This window comes from Myotis myotis, unplaced genomic scaffold (genome assembly GCF_014108235.1).
Source record: "Myotis myotis isolate mMyoMyo1 unplaced genomic scaffold, mMyoMyo1.p scaffold_m19_p_5, whole genome shotgun sequence".
NCBI classification, from domain to species: Eukaryota; Metazoa; Chordata; class Mammalia; order Chiroptera; family Vespertilionidae; genus Myotis; species Myotis myotis.
The window spans coordinates 88,033,196-88,059,596 of record NW_023416357.1 but is presented as its reverse complement, the minus strand read 5'-3'; the positions used below and the strand labels follow the sequence as shown (position 1 = coordinate 88,059,596).

Sequence of the window (26,401 nt, the reverse complement as noted above, 5' to 3'; positions counted from 1 at the left end):
AGATGGAAACAGGAATAAGATCTGAACACAAACTATATGACCTAAACTCATAAGTATTTGTTAGAGGATCACAAATTTAATGCTGCTTTTTAGTAGACAGTTCAAAGAGAAATACAGGGTGGAGCAAAAGTAGGTTTACAATTGTAAGTAAGCAAAACACAGTTTATTTGTGTATTGTTACATATTATTTTTCATACAGACAACTGTAAACCTACGTTTGCCTGACCCTGCATAATCAGTTATGGTTCAGTGACCATAAGAGGAAAAAAACCAATTTCTTCCTTAGCATTCCCAAAGGCTCCTATTGAGAATTTCAACTACATCCTAAGCTAAATACAGCATGCATCTCAAAGGACTATGCTGTGTTTTAGTTTGTTTTTTATTTTTTAATTAAATATTTTTTTTATTACTTTGTTTTTTAGTAAAATTCCTCATGTTTCCTTGTGTAGGTTGATGACATAACCTCAAAACACGTTTCAGTAAAAGCAGTTTTAGAGCTGGCAAAATAATGTGATCTAAGTACTTATATCTCTAGACTGATTTAATTTAAGAACCTATTTTAGATTATCTAGATAAGTAGATGGGGATCAAACATTCCTCAGGCTACCTTCCATAAATATCTTGTTTCTCAATGGAGCTTTTGTTAAGAATTTATCAGCAGTGGGGTTAGAGTTTGTGCTTCCTGACAAGTTTTTTTAATACATCTATGTTTTATGCTGTTGGTTAATCACAGAGCCATATTTTTAGCAGGCATGCTTTATCATGGGCGGTATGAAAATGGAGGAGTCTGACAAGGACAGATATTGAAATGAAAATTGCTTAACCTCCACACACAGATGGGCTGAGGGGAATCCCATACAGCAGACCCAAGGTTCATTTCTGGAAGTAGGTTTGGGGTGTTAGCTCTGGCACAGACAGCATTGACTTGAAAAGTCCTGGTAGCCCTAACCGGTTTGGCTCAGTGGCTAGAGCGTCGGACTGCGGACTGAAGGGTCCCAGGTTCGATTCCAGTCAAGGGCATGTACCTTGGTTGCAGGCACATCCCTAATAGGGAGTGTGCAGGAGGCAGCTGATCGATGTTTCTCTCTCACCGATGTTTCTAACTCTCTATCCCTCTCCCTTCCTCTCTGTAAAAAAAAAAAAAAGTCAATAAAATATATTTAAAAAAAAAAAAAAAGAAAAGTCCTGGCATATAATTTATTTTTAAGAAGGAAACAGATCCATTCATCATAGATGGAGTGTCCAGTAGATTAATATATCTGTATTTTACATCAGCTAAAAAGTTGCTCTTTTCAGTAATAATAGTTCAAATTTATCCCATGCTAGCATGAGCCCAGTACCATGCTAATAATAAACTCTTTACATGCATTATCTTGCTCCTCTCCCCTCCTTCCTTCTTAAAAGAAAAATATAAACAAATATGATTCATAGCAGTAATTTGTTCAAGGTCATACAAGAGATGATAGATATTTAAACTCAGGCAGTCTGACTGACTCAATGGTCTGCGCCTATCTATGACTTTACTCCCTGAGGTGGACTAGCCTGGGCCTACACCATGGGGTGGACCCATACGGTAAATAGAAGTAAACACATTGGCAAGTGTCAGAACCCACCATTACAAAAGGGCCTTGAATGGTTCTGGATCTTCCCATCCAGAAAATGGGCTGGGAGCTACAAGTTCAGGGCATTTGGCCATGGTTTGTAAAGATGAAGAAAAAAAATGTACCTTCTAGGCATCCATCAGGACTGGAGAAGTGGGAATATTTATGTACTTGTTTGCATCTAAAATGCATATATTTTTTCTTTCTATTTGCTATAAATTTGTCCCACGAGGAGAACCACAATGATAGTGTGCCATTCTGTAAAAAGAGGTTTGTATTTATAGATTAGAGTAAAATTTTAGCTGGTGATCTCACTGCTATGATTTGATATGAATTTTAAGTTATCTTTGTGTTTTATTATGAATTCTATTGTATTAGAGTTGTACAGATAAGTAAACCATTATTTATTGTGAGATTTTATATGAGACTATTCCATGTAATCCCAGATCACTTTATTTTGAAGTATTACAGTTCCTACAGAGTAGAGAACACCCTTATGCATCCTTAATCAGTAAACAATGGGTGGAACTGTCCTTGCCTAAATATAGTTATGTAACATAGCGGTTCCTTAATTGCATTTCCATAGAGCTTTTGACATTGTTTCTTAAATGTGTTCCTGAAAAAAAAAATTGGGCTAGTGACCAAAGTTTTGAATAGGATATTATAAGAAGATGCAAATTAAAAAATATGAAAACAAGTCCTAGCTGGTTTGGCTCAGTGAATGGAGTATCGGCCCGTGGAATGAAAGGTCCTCGGTTTGATTCTGGTCAAGGGTATGTCCCTTGGTTGTAGACTCAATCTCTGGCCCTGGTGCGGGGGAGGGGGCATGTGGATGGCAACCAATCAATGTGTCTCTCATATCAGTGTTTCTCGCCTAGCCAGCATGGCTCCGTGGTTGAGCTTCGAGGTCACGTTCGATTCCCGGTCAGGGCATATGCCTGGATTGCGTTCTGGATCCCTGGTGTGGAGCATGCAGGAGGCAGCCAATCAACGATTCTCTCTCATCATTGATGTTTCTATCTCTCTCTCCCTCTCTCTTTCTCTCTGAAATCAATAAAAATATTTTAAAAATATTTCTCTCTGTCTCTCCTCCTCCCTTCCACTCTCTCTAAAAAATCAATGGAAAAATATCCTTGGGTGAGAATTAACAACAACAACAAAACAAAAAACTGTTGGCTGATGAAATAAAATGTGAAAAGTCTATTATAATTAGTGTCTGAGGAAGTAATGTGCTTGGTATCTATTTAACAGATTAGATTATATTTTTATTTGTATAAATTAACCATTTCAGTTGGGATTGTAGTGTGCTAAGTGTATAGATTTTATTTGTGTAGGGTTTTAAATGTTATATAGTCATGAATGGATACATCTTAAATATTATTTATGGAAAATAAGCAGGTGGCAGTGTTTTCATACCTATATGCTAACTTCTGTAAGTATTGTGATAGCTGTACTTATTAAATGCTATAGGAATCAGAACTATTCTGTCAGTGGGAAAAGGGGAATCAGATGTTACTTGAATAAGGTGGGATTTGGAGGTGGACAAACAGAAGGGTATTCTAGGCTTGTTCATAAATTAGACAACCATGTAATTTATTATCCAAAGCAGATTGCTTTTGGGAATCAATGGCAAAGGGGTTCCAGGACAATAGGCTTATGCCAGGACTGTCCTTACTAACTGGGATATATGGTTACCCCACTTACAAAGAGCAGGTGATGCCTGAAGCCACAGTTCTTTGTCAGCTTGTGGAAAACTAATTTATTTTAATTGTTTATAGAGTTTACACCAATTCTTACTGGATGGTTATTAGTTTCCCAGGGATGCTATAACAAATTACCACAAACTGGGTAGCTTAAAACAACAGAATTTTATTCTTTCACAGTCTGGAGGCTAGAACTCTGAAATCAAGGTGTCAGCAGAGCCACGCTGTCGAAGGCCCCAGGAAAGATGATAGCTGGCAGTCGTAGGAATTCCTCGGCTTGCAGCTGCATCACATGGCCTTTGTGTGTCTCTCTCAGAGCCTTGGCCCAGTCAATCCCTGTCATTGGATTTAGGGCCCACCCTAATCCAGTATAACCTCATTTTAACTAATTACGTCTGCAAAGATCCTATTTCCAAATCAGGCCACATTCACAGTGTTTGGGGTTCAATCTATTTTTGGGGGGAGAGACAATTCAACCTACAACATGGGATGGTGTTAGCAGCCTTTGAAAGTTTCTGCAGTTTAATTGGATTAAAATTTTGTTAAACACAAGGCACCTCTCAAAAACCTAAAACATAACGCAAATATTTATTTGAGCTATCTAACAAGTCTGAATAAATATATGTTCAATCCAGGCTAGTGCTTTTTTTTTTTCCTGTCTCAGAGAGATGTGTGTCACTTTGTCCAGCCACAGCAATTGACTAAGGATGAAATGGCTGTCGCAAAGCTAAAACTAAGATGTAACTTAAAAAAACAATTAATTGTTGAAACCACTTTATATATTGCAGTTTGTTGTTACTCTAAGTGGAGTCAGAAGATAATTTTGGTCATAAAATTATTGAATAAATTGACCAGTTGGGGGATTGGCAGTGCTTCTGTGGAAGAAGGGTAGCACATGGTTGACGTAGACTAATGCAGCCAGGTTATTTTGCATGTAATTTTGAGTTATTAGCCTGAAATATGGCATGCTGAGATTAGAGTTACGATTTCACTTAACTTGAAGACAAGGGTTTGATTTAGAACAACAGAAAATTGTTGTCTAGAACTCATTCCTTAAGAATGCTGCTCAGCTGGTTCAACTCATTCCAGCAGTTATAAACTCTACATTCTATTCCAAGGTTTCATTATCATTTGGACAGTCTAGTGTTTGGATACTTTGTTTTGTTATATTTAAAATTGGAACTTTGCCTTTGATATTCTGCCTGAGGTTTACATTCATTTGCAATGTATTAAATGATACGAAAGTTGGTGAAACTTGGGTACAGATTGGAAACACTGTCTTTTTTTCTTTTTTTTTATCCTCACCTGAGGATATGGCTATTGACTTTAGAGAGAGAGAGAAACATCAATTGGTTGCCTCTGATACGAACCCCAACCAACCAGGGGTCAAACCTGCAACCTAGGTATGTGTCTTGACCAGGGATCAAACCCGAGACCTTTCAGTGTACAAGAGTATGGTCCAACCAAGCTACACTGGCCACAGCTGAAACACTAAGTCTTTGATTCAAACTGTGGTGTCTTCATAACATAAAGTTAAGGACTAAAAGAGCACCTATAAAAAGGAAAAAGGATGACACAGAAAAATGAGCAAAGAACATGAAGAGTGTTAAATTCTTCAAGGAAAATATACTAATGGCCGATAAATATCCATAAAGATGGTTAGCCTTCTTAAGGAAATGCATATTAAAACAATAAATGATATATATTTTTTTGCCTTTCAGATTGGCAAAAATTAAAGGTTAATCCAGTGTTTATGACTTTGTGGAAAAGTAGATTCTTTCATACACTGTAGGGTGGGAATGTAAATAGATACAATCTTTTTGTGAGGCCAGTTTGGTAGTATATATAAAAATTTAAAATGCACAAACCACCCAGGCCAGTGTGGCTCAGTTGGTTGAGCATTGCCCCATGCTCTGAAAGGTCCCTGGTTTGATTCCTGGTCAAGGCACATGCCCATGTTGCCAGTTCAGTTCCCAGTCAGGTTGCATACAGGAGGCAACCAGTCCATGCTTCTCACTCACATGGATGTTTCTCTCTCTCCATTCCTCTCTCTCTAAAATCAGTTAAAAAAATAAAGTAAAATAAAATGCACAAACTCTTTGACATTTCATTTCTGTTTCTAGGAAGCTATTTCCATGTTGTGAATGGTCTGCTCATATCTTTATCCTGTATTCAGAGATTTATAAATCATTATTAACATAATGTCTAAGTATGATAAAATTCTTCATTGTCCAATTAAAATATTTTTTTAGTCTCTTACTTTTTAAAAAAATATGTTTTTATTGATCTTAGAGAGAGGAGGGAAGGGAGAGGGAGAGAGAGAGAGAGAGAAATAAATGAGAGAAATAAATGAGAGAAACATCATCAACCCGCTGTCTCTTGCACAACCCCCTACTGGGGACCCAGCCCACAGCCCGGGCATGTGCCCTGACCTAGAATCAAACTGGTGACCTCTTGATGCATGGGACGGCGCTCAATCCACTTAGCCACGTGGCTGAGCTTGCTTTCCTATTTTGGGTCTAAGTGGGGCCTTTTTAAAAACTAGATAGAAGTTTCAACTTATGTGTTCAAATCTGTTTTCTTTCTGATTTCTACTTTAGCATGTAAACTTAGATAGACCTCTCCTCTTTAGAAGTTGCATGGCCCAACTGGCGTGGCTTAGTGGTTGAGTGTCGACCTATGAACCAGGAGGTCATGGTTCGATTCCTGTCAGGGCACACGCTCAGGTTGCAGGCTCGATCCCCAGTGTGGGGCTTGCAGGAGGCGGCCAATCAATGATTCTCTCTCATCATTGACGTTTCTCTCTCTCTCTCTCTCTCTCTCTCTCTCTCTCTCTCTCTCTCTCTCTCTCTCTCTCTCTCTCTCTCTCTCTCCCTTCCTCTCTGAAGTCAATTTAAAAAGTTGCATAAATACTTGATTTTAGTTTTTTCTATTTTTTCATTTGTCTTTAAAAATTTTAACTCTTTAAGATATCTGTAATTAATTTGGGGGCTACCAGATTACTGGCCAAGTTATTCCAACACAGTTTATTGAAAATTCTCCCCTTCTCCTCCTTTCTCTAATATTAAATTATTTTGTATATTATGTTAGCATTTGTATTTTGTATATTATGGGTCAGTTTGGGTCAGTTTGTTGTATAGTGATTTACCAGTTTTGTTGCTAAGTTCGCAGTATTTTTTTATATATATTTGTTTTATTAATTTTTACAGAGAGGAAGGGAGAGGGATAGAGAGCTAGAAACACTGATGAGAGAGAAACATAGATTGGCTGCCTCCAGCACAACCCCTACTGGGGATTGAGCCTGCAATCAATGTACATGCCCTTGACCGGAATCGAACCCGGGACCCTTCAGTCCGAGGGCCGGCGCTCTATCCACTGAACCAAATCGGCTAGGGCTCGCAGTACTTTTTAAAATATATTTTTATTGATTTCAGAAAGGAGGGGAGGTGGGGACAGAAACATCAATGATGACAAAGAATCATTGATGGGCTGACTCCTGCATGCTCCCTACTGGGGATCGAGCCTGAAATCCAGGCAGGTGCCCTGACGGAATTGAATCTTGACCTCCTGGTTCATAGGTCTACATTCAACCATGTAGCCACACTGGCCAGGCTAAGTTCACAGCATTTTAACTACAATAGTTTGAAGAAAATTCAAATCAATAAGTTAAATTAATTTAGAAAAAAATTTAAAAATCTTGCCGATGAGATGTGGAATAATTTTGTCAAGTTCAAAAAAGTCTTTTGGATTTTTGTTGTCATTTCCAATAAACAGAAATTTTGAAGCATGTATCATTTTTATAATATTTAATTTTCTCATTCTGTATCCTAGTGTATGCCTTACCAACTATTTAAACCTTCTTTATATCTCAGTTTTGTGTAGCTCACATAATTTTTTTATTAAAATATTTCCTGGGTGTTTTTACATTTTGATACTATTGTGAATGAGACCTCTCTTTATATTTTCCTAATTTTTTTACTTTCCTAATTTGTTAGGCTATTATGAGTTCTGTAAATTTTTTTTAAAATATATTTTATTGATTTTTTACAGAGAGGAAGGGAGAGAGATAGAGAGTTAGAAACATCAATGAGAGAGAAACATCGATGAGAGAGAAACATCGATGAGAGAGAAACATCGATCAGCTGCCTCCTGCACATCTCCCACTGGGGATGTGCCCGCAACCCAGGTACATGCCCTTGACCGGAATCGAACCCGGGACCCTTCAGTCTGCAGGCCAACGCTCTATCCACTGAGCCAAACCGGTTTCGGCAGAGTTCTGTAAATTTAATGTACACATATTTAGCTTGTTTCACATAAACATGAATTCTTTTATGAAACTTTAAAATGAATTAATTCTTCAGTGTTCATAGTGTTTTAATTTCTTCAGGCATGATATAGAGTTATGTCTTTAGTACTAGACAGTAAGTGCCACGGAGATCTTTTTGTTTATTTTTACATTTTCCATGTGTCTTTGTTTTTAATTTAAATTCTTTATTGTTGAAAATATTACATATGTCTCCTTTTCCCCCCCCCATTGACCTCTCCCTGACCGCTCCTGCCCCCCAGCACATGTCCTCGCTCCCTTACCGTCTGTGTCCATTGGTTATGCTTATACGCATGCATACGAGTCCTTTGGTTGATCTCTTAACCTCGCCCCCATCCACCCCCACTTTCCCTCTGAGGTTTGACATTCTGTTTGATGGATCTATTTTTGTTCATTAGTTTATGTTGTTTATTATATTTCACAAATGAGTGAGACCATGTGATATTTATCTTTCTCCAACTGGCTTATTTTGCTTAGCATAATGCTGTCCAGGTCCATCAATGCTGTTGCAAATTGTAAGAGTTCTTTCTTTTTTACAGCAGTATAGTATTCCATTGTGTAGAAGTACCACAGTTTTTTAATCCGCTCATCTGCTGATGGGTGCTTAGGCTGTTTCCAAATCTTAGCTATTGTAAATTGTGCTTCTATGAACATAGGGGTGCATATATTCTTTCTGATGGGTGTTTCTGATTTCTTGGGATATATTCCTAGAAGTGGGATTACTGGGTCAAATAGACCCAGTAATTTTTAATTGTTTGAGGAAATTCCATACTGTTTTCCACAGTGGCTGCATCAGTCTGCATTCCCACCAGCATTGTGCAAGGTTCTTTTTTCTCCACATCCTTGTCAGCACTTGTTGTTTGTTGATTTGTTGATGATAGCCATCCTGACAGGTGTGAGATAGTATCTCATTGTCATTTTGATTTGCATCTCTTGGATGATTAGTGACTTTGAGCATCTATAATAATAAAAGTGTAATATGCTAATTAGACCAGACGTCCTTCCAGACAACCTTCCGGACGAAGCCAGGGTTGCAAGGGAATCCTGGGTCCCAGGTGCCAGAGGGAAGCTGGTGCCAGCAGCCAGGGGAAGGAAGGCCTACTCTTGTATGAATTTCGTGCATCAGGCCTCTAGTTTTTTCATATGTCTCTTGGGCTTCTGTATGTCCACTTTTGAAAAGTGTCTATTTAGGTCCTTTGCCCATTTTTTGATTGGATTATTTATCTTCCTTTTGTTTATGAGTTCTCTTATGTCTTTCATACTAGACGGTAAGCGCCATGGAGATTTAAACTGTTTTTACTTATACTAGTATTTGTTCCCAAGTGCCTCCCATATAGTGTAAATCAGTATAAAAATATTTGTTGAATAGATGAGTGACAAGTAGGGAAAGTACTACAAGAAATAATGACTGTCTCTGGGTGATGTTTTTATTTTCTTTCTACTTTATTATCTACTTGTCTTTATAGCTCCTGTTTTTCAAAGAATAAACATCTATATGTACACTGAGTGGCCAGATTATTATGACCGGTCAGATTATTGTGAGTACAATTATTATGAGTACTCAAATCCACAAGATGGCATCCCCCCCCCCTTTTTTTTTAATGAGGTGAAGAATCTGGTTTGCATGCAGAGCCGTAAGGAAGAACACACAGCTCTAGGCTTTGTATTCCTCTGGCTCTTTTTAGTGTACTTCAGCCCACATTAAATCCTAGCCCTGGTGCAGAATTTACAGGAATTTCAACTATCTCAAACAGTTTTTTTACTCTGTCCTCCTTAATGTGAGTGGGCCAATTGAATGATGTATTCTTTATGCCCAGGTTGCTCAATAAAAGCCTACTTCTTGGAGTGCAGTGCTCAAATGGGAACTGGGTGTGTCTGTTCTAATCTTTCTCCTGGCTGCAGTGGTGACAGTATCTTGCCTCTGGATAGGTCTTTTCTGCCTAGGAAAAACAGAATTGAGTCTCAACATTGATCTCCCATATTTCTCCCTAACTGAAAAGTACACGCTGTCTATGTAGCTCTGGTGCCTAATCTGTATATGCGGACTGTGCCTGCTGTGCACCACTGAAACAGAGCTATCATTACCACTACATAGCCTTTCAGATCATAACATGTACTTTTGGTGGTTCACTTGCTTGCTTTGTTTTCCATACTGAGAAACAGAAATGGTCTTATGGTATGTTTAACTGTCAATACATATTGGTTCAATCATAGGTGTTTATTTTTAAAATTTTATTGGAATTTTTAAAAATTTTAATTTAAAATTACAGATTAACAGGAAGTTACAAAGGAAGTACAGAGAGGTACTATGTACTCTTCATCCAGTTTCCCCTCAATGGTTACATCACACGTAACTATTGTGCAATACCAAAACCAAGAAATTGACATCTATACAATGTGTGTGTATAGTTTTGTCATTTTATCACTTGTCTAGATTCCTGTAACCACTACCACAGTTAAGATCCAGAACCATTCTATTACCAGTAAGGCCTCCCTCATGCCACCCCTTTATAATCACACCCTGTGTCAGTAGTCCCCAAGACTTTCTCAGGTTTGGTAATTTGCTAGAAGTACTCCTGGCTATTTTTATTATAGTGAAATGGCACAAAAAATGATCAATACAGGAAAATGGTAGAATTAGCAGAGTTGGAGGATACCAGGTATGAACTTCTAGGAGTCTTCTCACAGTGGAGCTGTACAGGGTACATTTAATCCTCCAGCAACAAACTGTAGCAACACGTGTGATGTGTTTCTTTTAGGGAAACTGACTTAAACTAGGATTCCAGGTTTTTTATTGGAGGCTGGTTATGTAGGCACAAGTGCCTTCATGATCGACTGTAGTTGCTATAACTTCGGGCTCCAGAGGAAAGCAGGTGTTCTCCATACATTACACTGTTTGCATAGACTGTCTAGACAAGTTGGCACAGTGTGGTTCAAAGCTCCAAGCATAAAACACCCTGATCAGTTAGTACATAAGGACACTCTAACACCTCAGTGTCTAGGATCTGGCCGAGGGCCAATCACACAAGCATGCCCTTCTGAGAATGTACATGATTTGAGCAACTCAGTTCTGCTTAGCTACTTTTTTCCTGCACACCTTTCCTTACCCTCCCTTGTTAGAAACAGATCGGATATGGAGAAACTGTGCTGGGCCTAAGGTAGGTTGGGGTAGCTACTACTTTAGAGAGTGGCCAAGGAAGGCCTTTCTGAAAGTGTGACGTGAAAGCTGAGACCTAAATGATGAGAGAGAATCACCATATGAACAGCTAAAATCACTGCATTCTAGGCATTACAACACCTGTGCAAAGGTGACAGAAATGTAAAGGAGGCCTATAACAGTTTCCTGTTGTTGCCATAACAAATTACCACAAACTTATTAGCAGCTTAAAACACCACCCATTTGCTATCTCAAAGTTCTGTAAATCAGAACTCCTGGCCAGCTCAGTTAGATACTCTGAAGGATCTCTGGAGGTCAAAATTAAGGTGTAAGCCAGCCTGGACTTTTATCTGGAGGCTATGGGGAGAATCTGCTTCCAGACATACTCATGTTGGCAGAATTGAGTTCCAAGTGATTATAGGACTGAATTCTTCATTTCTTTGCTGACTGTCAGCCAGAGGTCATTCTCAGCTTCTAGAAGCCACCCACATTCCTTGGCTTATGGTTTCTTCACCTTCAAAGCCAACAGTAGTTCTCTGGAGTTCCATTATGCCCTCCTCTTCTGATTTTTATTTTAAAAACAATTTTATTGGGGTATAATTCACCCATTTAAACAACACAATTCAATAGCAGTCATCACTAGGACCAACTGTAGAACATTTTTATCACCTCAAAAAGAATTCCAGACACTTTAACTATTTCTTTTACTCCCATCCTCTCCCCTTCAGTCCTAAGCAACCACTAATCTACTTCTGTCTTTGTAGATTTCCCTGTTCTGGACGTTCATATGAATGGGATCATATGATATATGGGCTTTTATGGCTGGCTTCTTTCACTTAGCATCACGTTTTCAAGGTTAATTGTGGCATGTATCAGTACTTAATTCCTCTTTATGACTGAGTAATAACTACATTGTATGATATATTGCATTTTGTTTTTCCATTCATCAGTTGATGGACATTTGGGTTGTTTCCACCTTTTGGCTATTATAGATAATGCTGCTATAAACATTCATGTACAACTTTCTTCGTGGACATGTTTTTGTTTCGCTTGGGTAAATACAGTACCTTGAAGTGGAATTGCTGGGTCATATGGTGACTCTGTTCAATGGTTTGAGGAACTGTCAGATGGTTTCCAAAAGTGGCTGCACCATTTTACATTCTGACTTGCAGTGAATGGTGTTCTCATTTTTTCACATCCTTGTTAACACTTATTATTATCTGACTTTGTTATCCACTGGGTGTAAAGTGGTAGCTCATGGTTTTGACTTATATTTCCCTGATGATCAATGAAGTCAAACATGTTTTCTTGGTGCTTATTGACCATTTGTATATCTTCCTTGAGGAAGTGTCTATTCAGATCTTTTACCCATTAAAAAATCAGGTTATTTATCTTTTAAAATTGAGTTATAACAGTTCTTTATATTATATTTCTGTGCATAAGTTCTTAATCAAATATATGATTTGCAAATATTTTCTCCCATACTGTGGATTATCTTTTTACTTTTTAAAAAACTTTTTAAATTTAATTTATTGGAATGACATTAATAAAATTATATAGGTATTTCGGTTGTACAATTCTATAATACATCATCTGTATATTGTACTGTGTGTTCACCACCCCAACTCAAGTCTCCTTCTATCACCCGTTATCTTCCCTTTACCTTCTTCTACCTCCCCCCACTCCCCCTTTGCTTTGGTAATCACCAAACTGTTACCTGTCTTCACTTTCTTGATGCGGTCCTTCGAAGCACAGAAGCTTTAGTTCTGATGAAGTACAATTTATTTGACTTTTGTTGCTCTTGTTTTTGGTGTCATATGTAAGTATCCTATTCTGGGAGTTTTTATACTTTTAGCTTTTGCATTTAGGCTTTTGATCCATTTTGAGCTAATTTTTGTATAGTGTGTGAGGTTAGGGTCTGACTTAATTCTTTTGCATGTGGCTATTCACTTATCCCAGTGCCATTTGTTGAAAAGATTTTTCCTTTTTCATTGAATAGTGTTGGCACCCTTGTGGGGATCATAAATATGTGGGTTTATTTCTGCTCTCATAATTCTATTTTATTGATCCATATGTCTATTCTTATACTAATACCACACTGTTTTGATTATCATGGTTTTGCGGTAAGTTTTGAAGTTGGAGAAGTATGAGTCCTACATTCTTTTTTAAGATTGTTTTGCTTATTCTTGGTTCCTGTCCTCTTTTGCATTTAGAGTTCATGTACTTATATTGTGCCCACGTGGATAATCCAGGGTAATCTCCCTATTTTTAAAAAGTATTTTTTATTGATTTTAGAGAGGAAGGTAGACAGAGAGAGAGATAGAAACATCAATGATGAGAGAGAATCATCGATTGGCTGCCTCCTGCACTCCCCTCACGGGACCCCTTAGTCTGCAAGCCAGTGCTCTATCTACTGAGCCAAACTGGCCAGGGCTAATCTCCCTATTTTAAAGTTAGCTGATTAGTAAACATAATTATCTGCAGTCTTTTTTTTTTCTTGCCATGTAAGGTAACATAATCACAGGTGGAATATCAGAGAGCAAAGGTCATGGGGCTTAGATTTGTGAAAAGATTGAGAATAGTAGGAGCAGAAGTTGGACAGAGAGATATAAATGAAAGTTGTAGAAATATTAATTTGTCCGAAGTCACATTTCTAATAAGTAGCAGAGCTGAGATTTGAATGCAGATATGACTGATCATTATGATCTTATGACCACACCAAATTAGTCTTTATAGACTCATAGTAACTATTACTGTTTTTATCTTAATACCTATTGAGCTCTTAGTATATGCTAAGCAGACTTCATAGAAATCCTGTTATATTTTTCTAGCTCTAGAATAGTACCTGGACAAGTCTTTGGGTACAGATAAATAGACTGTATTGGAACAAGTGTAAAAAAAAAAAAAAGACAGAAAAGAACAGTGGGGATCAGGATTGTGTCTCAGAATCTGAGGGTAGGCAGGCAACTGAACCTTAGGAATGGACTGAAACTGAGAAATGGAAACCTTTCAGGACCTAGAGCAGTGGTTCTCAACCTTCTGGCCCTTTAAATACAGTTCCTCATGTGACCCAACCATAAAATTATTTTTGTTGCTACTTCATAACTGTAATGTTGCTAATGTTATGAATCGTAATGTAAATATCTGATATGCAGGATGGTCTTAGGCGACCCCTGTGAAAGGGTCGTTCGACCGCCAAAGAGGTCGAGACCCACAGGTTGAGAACCGCTGACCTAGAGAGTATTTTTCTTCTGTTACTTTTCTCTGGTTCTTGTTGTGTATCTATTCCACTCTGCAGACCTGTTATCCTGTTACTCAGGTCACCTGATGGAAGATGGTCATGCCACACTTAGTCAATCATTCAAGAGAACAGCCCAGATTAGTCTCATTTCCAAAACTTCTGTTTGGGTCACATGTCCATCTCTGGTTCAAACAACTGTGGCCCTGAAGTGGCAGGTATACAGACATGACTGCTGGCAGTCTACCTTTGTGGATTGGGGTAACAGTTCTCAAGAAAAGGAAGGTCGCTGGCACATGGGTTAATTTTAGCGTTGCCCGCAGACGGAAGGATCCTGAGTTCGGTTCTGGTCAAGGGCACGTACCTTGGTTGCAGGTCCCCAGCCCTGGTTGGGTGCATGCAGGAGGCAACCAATTGATGTGTCTCTCTCACATCCGTGTTTCTCTCTGTCTCTCCCTTTCCTTTCCACTCTCTCTAAAAATCAGTGGAAAAATATCCTCAGGTGAGGATTAAAATAATATTTTTTTAGTGACACAGACCTGTGCTATAGTATTTGTAGTATAAAAATTAAAAAACTTACTGAATTGATATAAAGAAAAACGGATATTTCATTTTGCCCATTCCTCTTGGAATTGAAGAAAGGGACCACAGGATGATAATGGTGAAAGATTAGTTTGATGGAAATTGGGATTAGTATACATATAGGCTCTAGTGATGTCCCTGCCACTTTCTACCTTTTTAAAAAAAAATATATTTTTTATTGATTTCAGAGAGGAAGGGAGAGGAAGAGAGAGACAGAAACACCAATGATGAGGGAGTCATTGATCAGCTGCCTACTGCATGCCCCACATTGGGGATCTAGTCCACAACCTGGGCATGTGCCCTGACCGGGAATTGAATCGTAGCCTCCCGGTCCATAGGTTGATGCTCAACCACTGAGCCACACTGGCTAGGCACTACCTTTTTGATTGAACAGATCATAAACTTCTCAGTCTCGGTGTCTTCTTCTTTATTGTAAAAGGAGAGAACCTAGGGAACAAAAAGTGTTTAAAGTTTCTTCAATTTAACATTCTAGAGTCAGACTCTGGGTAGATTTAGTTCTTCCTCTCTACCTCAACTCATCTACTAAATAAGTATGTTAAATCTAAATGCTGTCCTTGGAGGGCTTTAATTTTGTAGAGACAGTAAAGAGTTTTTATAAACTTAAAGTCTCTCTGCCATATCTCATTAGTTAATTGTTACAGATCCCACCTGCAAAGTTTTTTGCCTCCACTCCCCTTTCCATTCCCACTGCATTGCCTTCTTCTTGTAGTTGTCTGTTGGTCACTATCCCTGTCTCCTGCACTTTTCCTCCAATCCAACCTAGAAATTGCCTCTCAAATTTTTTTTTTTTTAATCCTCACCCGAGGATATTTTTTCCATTGATTTTCAAAGATGGTGGAAGGGAGGGAGGTAGGGAGGGAGGGGAGGGGAGAGAGAGAGAGAGAGAGAGAGAGAGAGAGAGAGAGAGAGAAGGGAGAGAAGGGAGAGAAACAGACAGACGTTAGCATGAAAGAGGGACATTGATTGGTTGCCTCCTGTACGTCCCCGACCGGGGCCCAGGATTGAGCCTGAAACCAAAGTGTATGCTCTTGACTGGCATTAAACCCGAGACCCTTCACTTTGCCGGCTGACGGTTTAATCATTGAGCAAACCGACTGGGGCTCAAGTTTTTATTTTTATACAGTAAAGTTGAATTTTTGAGGGGTGTATAGTTTTTATTGTTGACAGTATTACGGATGTCTCCAATTTTCTCCCTTTTTGCTCCCCTTCATCAATCCCTACCCCACCCCAGACCTTTCCCATTCTATTGTCTGTGTCCATGGATTATGCATATCCTATATAATAAAAGCCTAATATGCTAAATGTCCGACTGTTCGACCAGTCACTATGACCCACACTGACCACCAGGGGGCAGATGCTCAATGCAGGAGCTGCCCCAGGTGGTCAGTGAGCTTCCACAGAGGGAGCACTGCTCAGCCAGAAGCCAGGCTCATGGCTGGTGAGCGCAGTGGCGGTGGCGGGAGCCTCTCCCACCTCTGCCGCAGCACTAAAGAACAGCAAGCAGGTGGGTAGTAAGGAGCCAGGGGTCCTAGACTGTGAGAGGGCACAGGCCTGGCTGAGGGACCCTCCGCCTCCCCTCCAATGCATGAATTTTGTACACGGGCCTCTAATTGTAAATAATGGTGCTATGAACATAGGGGTGCATATATTCTTTCTTTCTCATTGGTATTTAGGGATTCTTAGGATATAGTCCCAGAAGTGGGATTGCTGGATTGTGCTATTTTTTTTTTTTTTTTGATAGACACCCTCCCCCTAATTCTAATTCCTAACAAACACTGATCATACAGTATGTAAGCTTTTAAAACTGACTTCATTCAATCATCATTAAGCCAATTTTTGGCTATGTCAGTACTGCCTCCCCCCCCCCCCTTTTTTTTTTTTTTTTGCTGAGAAGCATCCATTGCATGGATGTACCACAGTTTGTTTATCCATTCACTGATTGAAGGATATTTTGGTTGTCTCCTTTTTTTAATGGCCCTGAGTAATGCTACTGGAAGTATTTGTGTATGGATTTTTGAGTGAACATCAGTTTTATTTCTCTGGAGGAAATAACCAGAAGTGGGATTGCTGAGTTGTATGGTAAGAATATGTTTAACTTTTTTTTTAAACTATCAGGCTGCTTTTCATGGTGGCTATACTATTTGCATTCCACTAGGAATGTATGAGTGTTTAGTTGCTCTGCATCCTTGCTACCACAGGTATTGTTGGTATTTTTAATTTCAGCCATTCTAATAAATGTGTAGTGATATGTCATGGTGGTTTTAATTTACATTTCTCTAATGGATGATGACATTGAACAACTTTTTCTCTCTAATGGATGATGTTGAACAACATGTGCTTATTTGCCATGTTGTTAAGAACTGTGAAGGACCTGAGTTTTTACCCAGCATACAGGTAACAAGTGAGCCTGCCACAGTTTCATGCATGCTGGCAGAAGACATGAGATCCTGAGTCAGAGACAAAGTACTTTACTGTTCAAAGGGCGTTTATAAAACAAGCTTTATCTTCACTTGGGCTACCTTTACTCCCAAGTCACATAGGGTGATGCCACAGCTGAGGAATCCAAGCTTAGGGAACCCAAATCTTTTACAACAGGCATCAAACAGACCTGCCTGACCTTTGACCTGGAGGGAAACATTGTATCTATTTTATTGGACAGTACACAAACTTGTCCTCTGCTGGGGTGGGAGTGAGTGGGGGAGATAATTATGTGTTTCTTTTAAGAATGTTAAGATATTCAAGGATGCTTGCAAAGACCTCTTGGACGAAACTGTGAGAATTGTCTCCCAGCATGTATGTTTTCTTTAGATCACTCTCTTTCAAGTCTTTTGACCATTTTGTAATTGGGTGGTTTTTCTTAGTGTTGATTTTTGAGCATTTTTAAATCTGGTCCTTTGTTAAATTTGTGATTGCATGTATTTTCTCCCAGTCTGTAGTTTGTCTTTTCATTTTCTTAATAGTGTCATTTGCGGAGCAAAATTTTTTAGTTTTGTTGTCCAGTTCGGGCTGCAAGTTCTAACTCACCTTCTGTGTGATTCCAATGTCGGTTCAATTTTCAAAGCCTTTACTGTACTATTTTGATCTGTTTCATGTATGTGCCAGTTTGAAACTTGTGCAGTGTCTCTGTTAGTTTGAATTTTAGTCTTTTGTCCTGAATAGCATCAGATCCATTATACACAGCTAGGAGTGGGTGAGGCCAGGAGTTCACAAACAACATTTTCAGGTTGCTTTCTTGAGTTCTTGTCAGTGTGTTCTCCTATATGTTTTTTGGTTCCTAGGTTCTCATCTTTTCTGGCCAGAAAACAGTGGAGTTAGTTATGCTACTCTGTCATATACACTGTACTTCCATGACTGTCTCACATTTAGGGCCAAGAAATGGGAGGATAGAGAGTGGAGAAAATTGGTAATTCCCCTTCCTCAGAGTTTGGTTTCTGCAATCTGTCTTTTCAGGCATTGTTGTATGTGGTTGCTTGGGTGCTGTGGCTCAGGAGAAGAGGTTAAAAACAATAAATTGGAGGGATTTTCATATTTCCTCTCAGTGTTAGAAGTTCCCTTTCTCCTTCCTTGAGCCCGAACTAGAGGATGTATCTCTGTGCCTTGGTGTGCGTTTCTGGGTTGGCTCAGTGATACTGGAGGGGAAAATGATAAATTTACCCAGGGTTTGGTGATATATTGAATTCTGGTCTTCTTTCCCAATTCTCCTCCTCCCTTTTGCCGTTGAGAATCCCCAAGTAGTGCTTAGTGTATACCATATACATTTTATAGCTGGACTAAGATTTCATGTGGCCCTTGATGTCTGTTGTTGCTTTTTCTTGTTTTTATTTTTATGCTTGACTTCCTTCTAAGGGTCACCCCTGTGCTTGCATACCTTAATGCTCAGTCTAACATTGTTGTTTGTTCAGACAAAGAATTTGTGTGCAAACACTGCTAGCCAGTAAGGCTTCCTTCCACTCTGGCCAACAGAGCCTGTGCATACACAGAGGAGACAGAGAGAGGCCAGAAAGAGCTGGTGGAGACAGAAAGAGCTGGTGGCCTGTAGTGTAAATGCACTCCTTGGCTAACACATTGACTCATCAGCATAGAGGAAGTTTTGTTCATTTTTATAGTTGATTTGGGGGGAGAAGAATTTATTGTCCACCTCACTTCATAAAACAGAACTTTATCTCTCAAGTTTTAATGTCTTAAAATAGAGATCTCATCATGATTTCCCCTTTTCAGGAGCTTTCAGTGGTGGTTCAATCAGACTGTATAGCCTAAAGTTTTTAAAAGCCGTCATAGTTGACTTCACACTTAATTTCTTCAGTTAACTTATTTTTACTACATCATTTTCTTTCCTATTTCCACGCTTTTTGTAAAAGATGTTCTTCCTGTCTAGAATGTTCTTCCACTTTTGTATCGTTCCTCCAAGACCCTCTAAGGTTCAACTCAAAACTCTTTAAGGTCTACACCTCCATCCCCTGGCCCAAGTGGTCTCTTCATGCTCCTTAAGTCAGAATTACCTTGTCTTTTTCTTCCCCATAGTTTCATAGCACTGTATCTTTATGCATTATTCAGTGTGCCTTATTTTGTTTTTGTTTTTTGTTGTTATGAACTTTCTGAGGGGAAGGACATGTTCTATTAGTTGTATTAACAGTGGTATCTAGCCTGTTCTGTGCACACAATTGGCACTTAGTAAATTATGATAAGATCCACAAGATACAGGACTTACTTTTTTCTAGACATGTGAGCTTCTTGAATACATGCTATGGAGTGCCACTTTTTTTCTTTTCTTTTTTAAAAAATATATTTTATTGATTTTTTACAGAGAGGAAGGGAGAGGGATAGAGAGTTAGAAACATTGATGAAAGAGAAACATCGATCAGCCGCATCCTGCACACTCCCTACTGGGGATGTGCCCACAACCAAGGTACATGCCCTTGAGCAGAGTCGAACCTGGGACCCTTGAGTCCGCAGGCTGACGCTCTATCCACTGAGCCAAACCGGTTAGGGCACCACTTTTTTTCTGTGCTTGCTTGGCAGTTAGTTTATGGGCAGAAGAATGAAGACCATTTTATTCTGTGAATTTAAATGGAAATTGGTGGGTAGCAATTTATAATACAATCCTGGTGCTATGGACAAATAAGACATGGTATAGTAGAAAAGAAAACAGACTTAGAGACTTGTTAAGGTATTATTTCAAATTTTAACTCTAACAGGTGTAACATTAGACAGGACCTCCCCATCCCCCTTTTCAGAGCTTTCAGGTGGTTCTTCCTCACTCCCTTAACAGCTATAACATGATAGCAGCAAAAATAAAATAGGGATTGGTAAATGAGTCAACCTAACAGGATTAGTAAGATCTAGTTGATTGCCAGAGATGAATACTACCTTACCAAATAAGGAATCTTGTTAGATAATAGCTTTGCAGAAAATTCAAATTATTTTGCTGATAGCCTATAAAGGAAAGTCATAGCTAAAATTTTTCTGGTTTCCTAATCAACTTATGACACATTTAAATTGGTTTCTCCTTCTGACTTTTATCTTACATAAGTCCTCAAGTTTGTATCAAATCTTGCCCAGTTGGTGTGGCTCAGTGGTTGAGTGTCGAACTATGAACGAGTAGGTCATGGTTCAATTCCCGAACAGGGCACATGCCCAGGTTGTGGGCTCCATCCACATTGGGTGGTGGTGGTGGTGGTGCAGAATGCACCCGATCAATGATTCTCTCTCATCATTGATGTTTTCATCTCTCCCTTCCACTCTGAAATCAATCTACACTAATAAAAGAGAAAAATGGTAATTGGCGTACGGCGCTACCCTTTTCATTGGCTAATCAGGGCTATATGCAAATTAACTGCCAACTAAGATGGCATTAACTGCCAACAAAGATGGCGGCTAATTTGCATATGTAGGCACAATGCAGGGAGGCAAAAGGGAAAGCAGGAAGAAGCCCCCTGCCACTGACAGTGATCGGAAACCCAGAGGGGAGCTAAGAGGTGGGGGGCAGGGCAAAGGCGGCCCTGGGGCCACCTTTGCCCTGCCCCCCAGCCATGATCGGAGAATCAGGCGCCTTTGCCGCCCTGGCCAGTGATAGCAGGAAGTAGGGGTGGAGCCAGCGATGGGAGCTGGGCACGGTCGAAGCTGGCAGTCCCGGGAGCTAGGGGTCCCTTGCCTGGGCCTAAAGCGGAGCCCACGATCGCGGGGCCGCTGCAGCCGTGGGTCCCCGCTGCCCGGGCCGGACGCCTAGGCCAGAGGCGTTAGGCCTGCGCAGGGGCAGAGCGGGAGATGGCGGGGAGCTGGGAGTTCCCTGCCCAGGCCTAATGCCTTGGCCAGAGGCGTTAGGCCTGGGCAGGGGCAGAGCCTGCAACCGCAGGGAGCTGGGGGTCCCCTGCCCAGGCCTAATGCCTCGGCCAGAGGTGTTAGGCCTGGGCAGGGGCGGAACCTGCAACCGCGGGGAGCTGGGGATCCCCTGCCCAGGCCTGACATCTCTGCCAGAGGCCTCAGGCCTGGTCAAGGGGCCGATCCGGTGATTGGTGATCGGAGGGTGATGAGGGTCAACTCCTCTGGCCGAGGCATCAGGCCTGGGTGGGGGGCAGAGCCGGGGATTGGAGGGATATGATGGTCCCCTTGCCCAGGCCTGAAGCCTGGGTCAGAGGCGTCAGGCTTGGGCGGGGGGGTGGAGCAAGCGATCAGAGGGAGATGGGGGTCCCCTGCCCAGGCCTGATGCCTGGGCCAGAGGCATCAGGCCTGGGTTGGGGGCGGAGCCGGGGATTGGAGGGATATGATGGTCCCCTTGCCCAGGCCTGAAGCCTGGGTCAGAGGCGTCAGGCTTGGGCGGGGGGTGGAGCAAGCGATCAGAGGGAGATGGGGGTCCCCTGCCCAGGCATGATTCCTGGGCCAGAGGCCTCAGGCCTGGGCGGGGGTCAGAGCCAGTGATTAGGGGGAGATGGGGGTCCCCTGTCCAAGCCTGACACCTCTGGCGGAGGCGTCAGGCCTGGGCAAGGGGCCAATCAGGCGATCGGAGGGTGATGGGGGTCTACGCCTCTGGCCGAGGCATCAGGCCTGGGCAAGGGGCAGAGCCAGCAATCGGAGGGGTCTGGGGGTCCGCTGCCCAGGCCTGACGCCTGGGCCAGAGGCATCAGGCCTGGGCTGGGGGCAGAACCAGTGATGGGGGGAAATGAGGGTCCCCTGCCCAGGCCTGACACCTCTGTCAGAGGCGTCAGACCTGGGCAAGGGGCCGATCCTGCGATTGGAGGGTGATGGGGGTCAACGCCTGAGGGCTCCCAGTATGTGAGAGGGGGCAGGCTGGGCTGAGGGACACTCCCCCCCCCCCCGTGCACGAATTTCGTGCACCGGGCCCCTAGTAAAGATATATTAAAGAAAAATAATATGTGTCAAATCTTAAAGGAAAATGTATTCACTGTTCAAATGAAGACTGAATAGAAAGCAGCCCTATCTCCATATGCAATTCAAAACACATATTGAGCACCTTAGCTCCATACTGTGTTCTGTTGGGAATATAAAACAGCTCCTTCAGATGCTTCTAGACTAAGTGAGAGGAAGTCAAACATGCGATTTTTTTTTTAAATCCTCACCCAAAGATATGTTTTTATTGATTTTTTTTTTTTTTTTTTTTTTTTTTAGAGAGAGAGAGAGAGAGAGAGAAACATTGATGTGAGAGAGAAGCATCAATCAGTTGCTTCCCATATGTTCCCTGACCAGAGATCAAACCCCCAACTTTTTGTGTATGGGATGACACTCCAACCGAGTCATCCAGGCAGGGCAGAAATGATCCTTTATGATGAAGTAGAATGGACTTAACTGGTTCCTAAATAAGTAATGTTACAAGAATGGAGGTTCAGTTAATTCTGTGTGGAAGGAAGCTCATGGGAAGTTTCATTGAAGGGATGTCCCTTAAAATGAACTTTCAATAGTGAATCATCTTTGAAAAACCAGAAGAAAAGTATAGGAAAGAATTCTAAGCTGAGGCACAAACATGCATGTTTTGTTTAGGAGATGATCATATGAACATTACTGTGCTCAGGGATGTGAGTTGAGTTTGGACAAGTAGATTGGGGACATTGTGGTACAAGGATTTTGGAAGCTCACCTGGTTTTAAATTCCTTCTCTTTTGTTTGTTTTCAGTAGAGTTTATGTGCTTTTGAAAATTTCTCTGAACCTGAGATTTCACATGTGAAAAAATGGAGATAATGTCTACCTTGGGGTTTGTTTGTTTGTTTGTTTGTTTGCCATAAATAATTATATTAAGTACCTGTGACAATATTGTGTATGTAGTGAGTGGTGACAACTAGTGGGCTCATGTTAATTTATCCTAGATTGCTAAGGTCCCTGAATGCCTTCTTGAAGAGTTTAGATTGTTCTGATGCTTTCATTATATTCATTTTCTTGGTAAATGTTGAATTATTTTATTTGAGACAAAATACTCACTTTTATATCACTCTATTGATTTTTTTTCTGTGCAGATGTTTTTAAGTTTGCTGTAGTCCCATTTGTCTATTTTGTTACTTGTGCTTTTGGTGTAATATCCAAGAAATTGTTGCCAAATTCAATGTCATGAAGTTTTCCCCCTATGTTTTTTTCTAGGAGTTTTATAATTTTATGTTTTACTGTTAGGTTTTTAATATAACATTAGTCCTTTCTTAAGATGTTCATTATGTAACTGGGCAGGGAATAAGAAGTCTTTTCTTTAATATGACTATGTCAAGAATTTGCTTTATTTAAACTGTCCTTTTTCCCTCCCTTTCTCCTTCCCTACCTCCTCCTCTCCCTTTTCTTCCTTCTCTTCTTCCCTCCCCTATAACTTGAAGATATGGAATCATTTTTGGGGTATTAATTGCTGTGCTGATAGAATAATTCATTTTCAACAACACTTTCTTGTTTGTTATTTGATTAACAGGAAGAAAATGAGCCTTAAGTCTGAACGCCGAGGAATTCATGTGGATCAATCAGAGCTCCTTTGCAAGAAAGGATGTGGTTACTACGGCAACCCTGCTTGGCAGGGTTTCTGTTCCAAATGCTGGAGGGAGGAGTACCACAAAGCCAGGCAGAAGCAGATTCAGGAGGATTGGGAACTGGCAGAGCGGTAAAAAGACTTAACTAGGGGTGGTTTTACAGTGATATAACTGGATACATAGTACTGTTATTTTCAGAATACATTTTTTCTCTTCTGTCTTGAGCTATCAGCAGATCAGCCTAATATTAAGTGAAAAAAATGTTCCCCTCTTCTTCTCAGTCAACATTTAATGAATAGCTTTCAGTGCCTTCATTTTGTCTTACCATTTAAGTATTTTGTGTTTGAGGTGTGTATGTTTCCTAATACAGAGAATAACAGTTGGGAGTAGAAGAATGGAGGTAAACATACTTCATGGTGGAGGCTAAATGAGGTAATATTTATAATGTCCTTAGCACAGGACTTGGCACATGGCTCTCGTCAAGCATTGTTTCCCCCCATTTTTTGTTATATCCAGCATGGCATCTGGCACATCACAAACACGTAGTATATACAAATCAACAGATTTGTAGTTCTTGAATTATGAAAATTTACCTTTTCCGAAATGGTGTTTGTAGGACAGAAGTATTATTTGAGAAGTTTGTATTATCCAGAAATATGATTATGATAAAAATTAAAGGATGGCATAGCTGGTGAGCATAGGAACTAATAAAATGCCACGAATAATGTTAATCCTTTGCCAGAGCATCCTTGAAACTGAAACTTCTCAGTAAAAGAAAGTCAAGCTGAACTCTGACCACTTTTGCTAGTTTTATATCCAATTAGCCACATTTGAGTGACCACTTTTCTAACATCTGTGGTGAATGCACAGAATTAAAAAGTACACTCACCGCTTTCGGTGACTCCATGGTCAATCAAAGAGAGAAAAAATATATAGAGAACATTAACTATTCCTTCAGGTTTCTCACTGCATTCCTGATATTCTCAGTAGCTGATCTATTTCAGGAAGAAGTAGAGGATACTAAACATGAATGCTCTTAGCTTTCTCCCCTCTTCACTGCCAAATGTACTAATATCTATATTACCTTCTATTTTGTTTCAGAGAAAGATGTATCTCTATTCCATTCTCAGATTAACCACCTCTCCCTGTGATTTTGTTGCTATTTCTTACTCCTTTCAATTGTTATCTCCCTTGAGGTTTCTTACAGGCATGGGAATCGCCTCGATGGAAATCTTGTAAAAACAATGATTGCTGGACCTCATTCCCAGAGTCTCTGAATTTATTAGGTTGGGAGTGAGGCCTGAAAATTTGCATTTATGACAAGTTCCTAAGTGATGCTGATGCTACTATCTGAGGAATCACACTTTGAGAACCATTGTTCTATAGATAGCTTTTGAGATTTATTATAAATACCTCAAATTCAGCAGTTCTAAGGCCAGAATTAGTGCTTTTGTTTACTCTAATCCCCATTTTCAACATTTTTTCCTAACCTCTTTCTGAATCAGTTAATGACATTACCATTAATTCAGTTGGCTAAAAAACATTGGCGTATTCTTAATTTCTCCTTCATCTTTCACACTATCTACAACTAGTTGTGCAAGTTCTACTTTTTTGAGCTTAGAGAAGTCTTTTTAATTTCACCCTCTTCTGTTTTCTAGGTCCTATTTTCTCTCACTTAAATATTTTTAATATATTCTTAATTATTGTCCCTGTCTCTAGTCTCTCTGCCCCTCCCATTGTCACACAACTGCCTGTAGTATCTTTCTAAGTACAGATCTGATCATGGTAACTTACTGGATTTACAGTCTTTTTGGTTTCCCACCACATAGTGAAATCCAGGATGATAGTGGGTCCGCAGCCAAAGTTTCTTACCGTCTGGTGCCTATACACAAATAAGCCTCATATTCACCATACCATCGGTGCTCTGATTACACTGGACTTGGTTTGTAACACGAACCTTATGCCTTCACATTTGTAGCTCCTTCTTCCCAGAATGCCTTTTGACTTGGTGGAATCTTATTCATCCTTTAAGACATACCTAAATGTCACCATTGTGAAACCTTCTTGGACTCCTCCAGCAGATTTAGTTGTTCTTTCCTGTGTTCTCATAGCACTTGTGTTTTACTCTCTACTATAGGAGCTGTTACATTATATTGTAATTATTTACTTATCTTTTTCTTCTTTTTGACCTTGAGCTTATTAGGGAAAAGGACTGGACTTCCTTTTATGTAACCCTTGTACAGTTGCTGAATGAACATGATCTGTGGAGAAAGTCTCTTTTAAAGTCTATAGTAGTATGTAGGATAGTTTCATGTCAGAAACTCCAGACCTATTATTTGGTGCATTTGACCTCTAGTTCTAAAAATTTTAGATCCTCCTCAATTCATTGAGTAATAACCTTTAGATACAAGAAAAACTTGGAGAATATCTGGGTCATTAATCCTCTCTTAAATTACAGACTACAGCGGGAGGAGGAAGAGGCCTTTGCCAGCAGTCAGACCAGCCAAGGGGCTCAGTCCCTCACATTTTCCAAGTTTGAAGAAAAGAAAACCAATGAGAAGACTCGCAAGGTTACCACAGTGAAGAAGTTCTTCAGTGCTTCTTCCAGGGTTGGATCAAAGAAAGGTAATTTTCTGATTTTCTTTTTTTCTTCTGTGCCCAAATGAAGTACAGAATAGATCCACATACATGTAGGCTCAGCCTTTTAATTTCTGTAAAAGCTTTTAGAGACCATGAACTCAGATTTGAGGGTCAGGTGACATATGAAATTGGGTTTGAGGGTCAGGCAATATATGAAACAAAAAATCTCTTTGGTTGCTTTTTG

At 40.2% G+C, this 26,401-nt stretch overlaps 1 protein-coding gene across 11 annotated transcripts in view; it reads left to right on the top strand.

The window, feature by feature from the left end:
• Positions 1 to 26,401, top strand: part of RABGEF1 (RAB guanine nucleotide exchange factor 1) — a 67,444-nt gene that overhangs the window by 5,240 nt on the left and 35,803 nt on the right. For 8 of the 11 annotated variants that reach the window (XM_036309276.1, XM_036309271.1, XM_036309269.1 and 5 more), the window contains 3 exons: positions 22,751 to 22,829; positions 23,523 to 23,708; positions 26,036 to 26,202. In XM_036309276.1, the coding sequence (XP_036165169.1) occupies positions 22,807 to 22,829; positions 23,523 to 23,708; positions 26,036 to 26,202 (376 nt within the window). In that variant the 5' untranslated portion in view covers positions 22,751 to 22,806. Of the gene's footprint in view, positions 1 to 22,750; positions 22,830 to 23,522; positions 23,709 to 23,947; positions 24,010 to 26,035; positions 26,203 to 26,401 lie in introns of those variants that run through there. The other 3 variants (XM_036309270.1, XM_036309275.1, XM_036309272.1) reach the window with 3 other exon arrangements.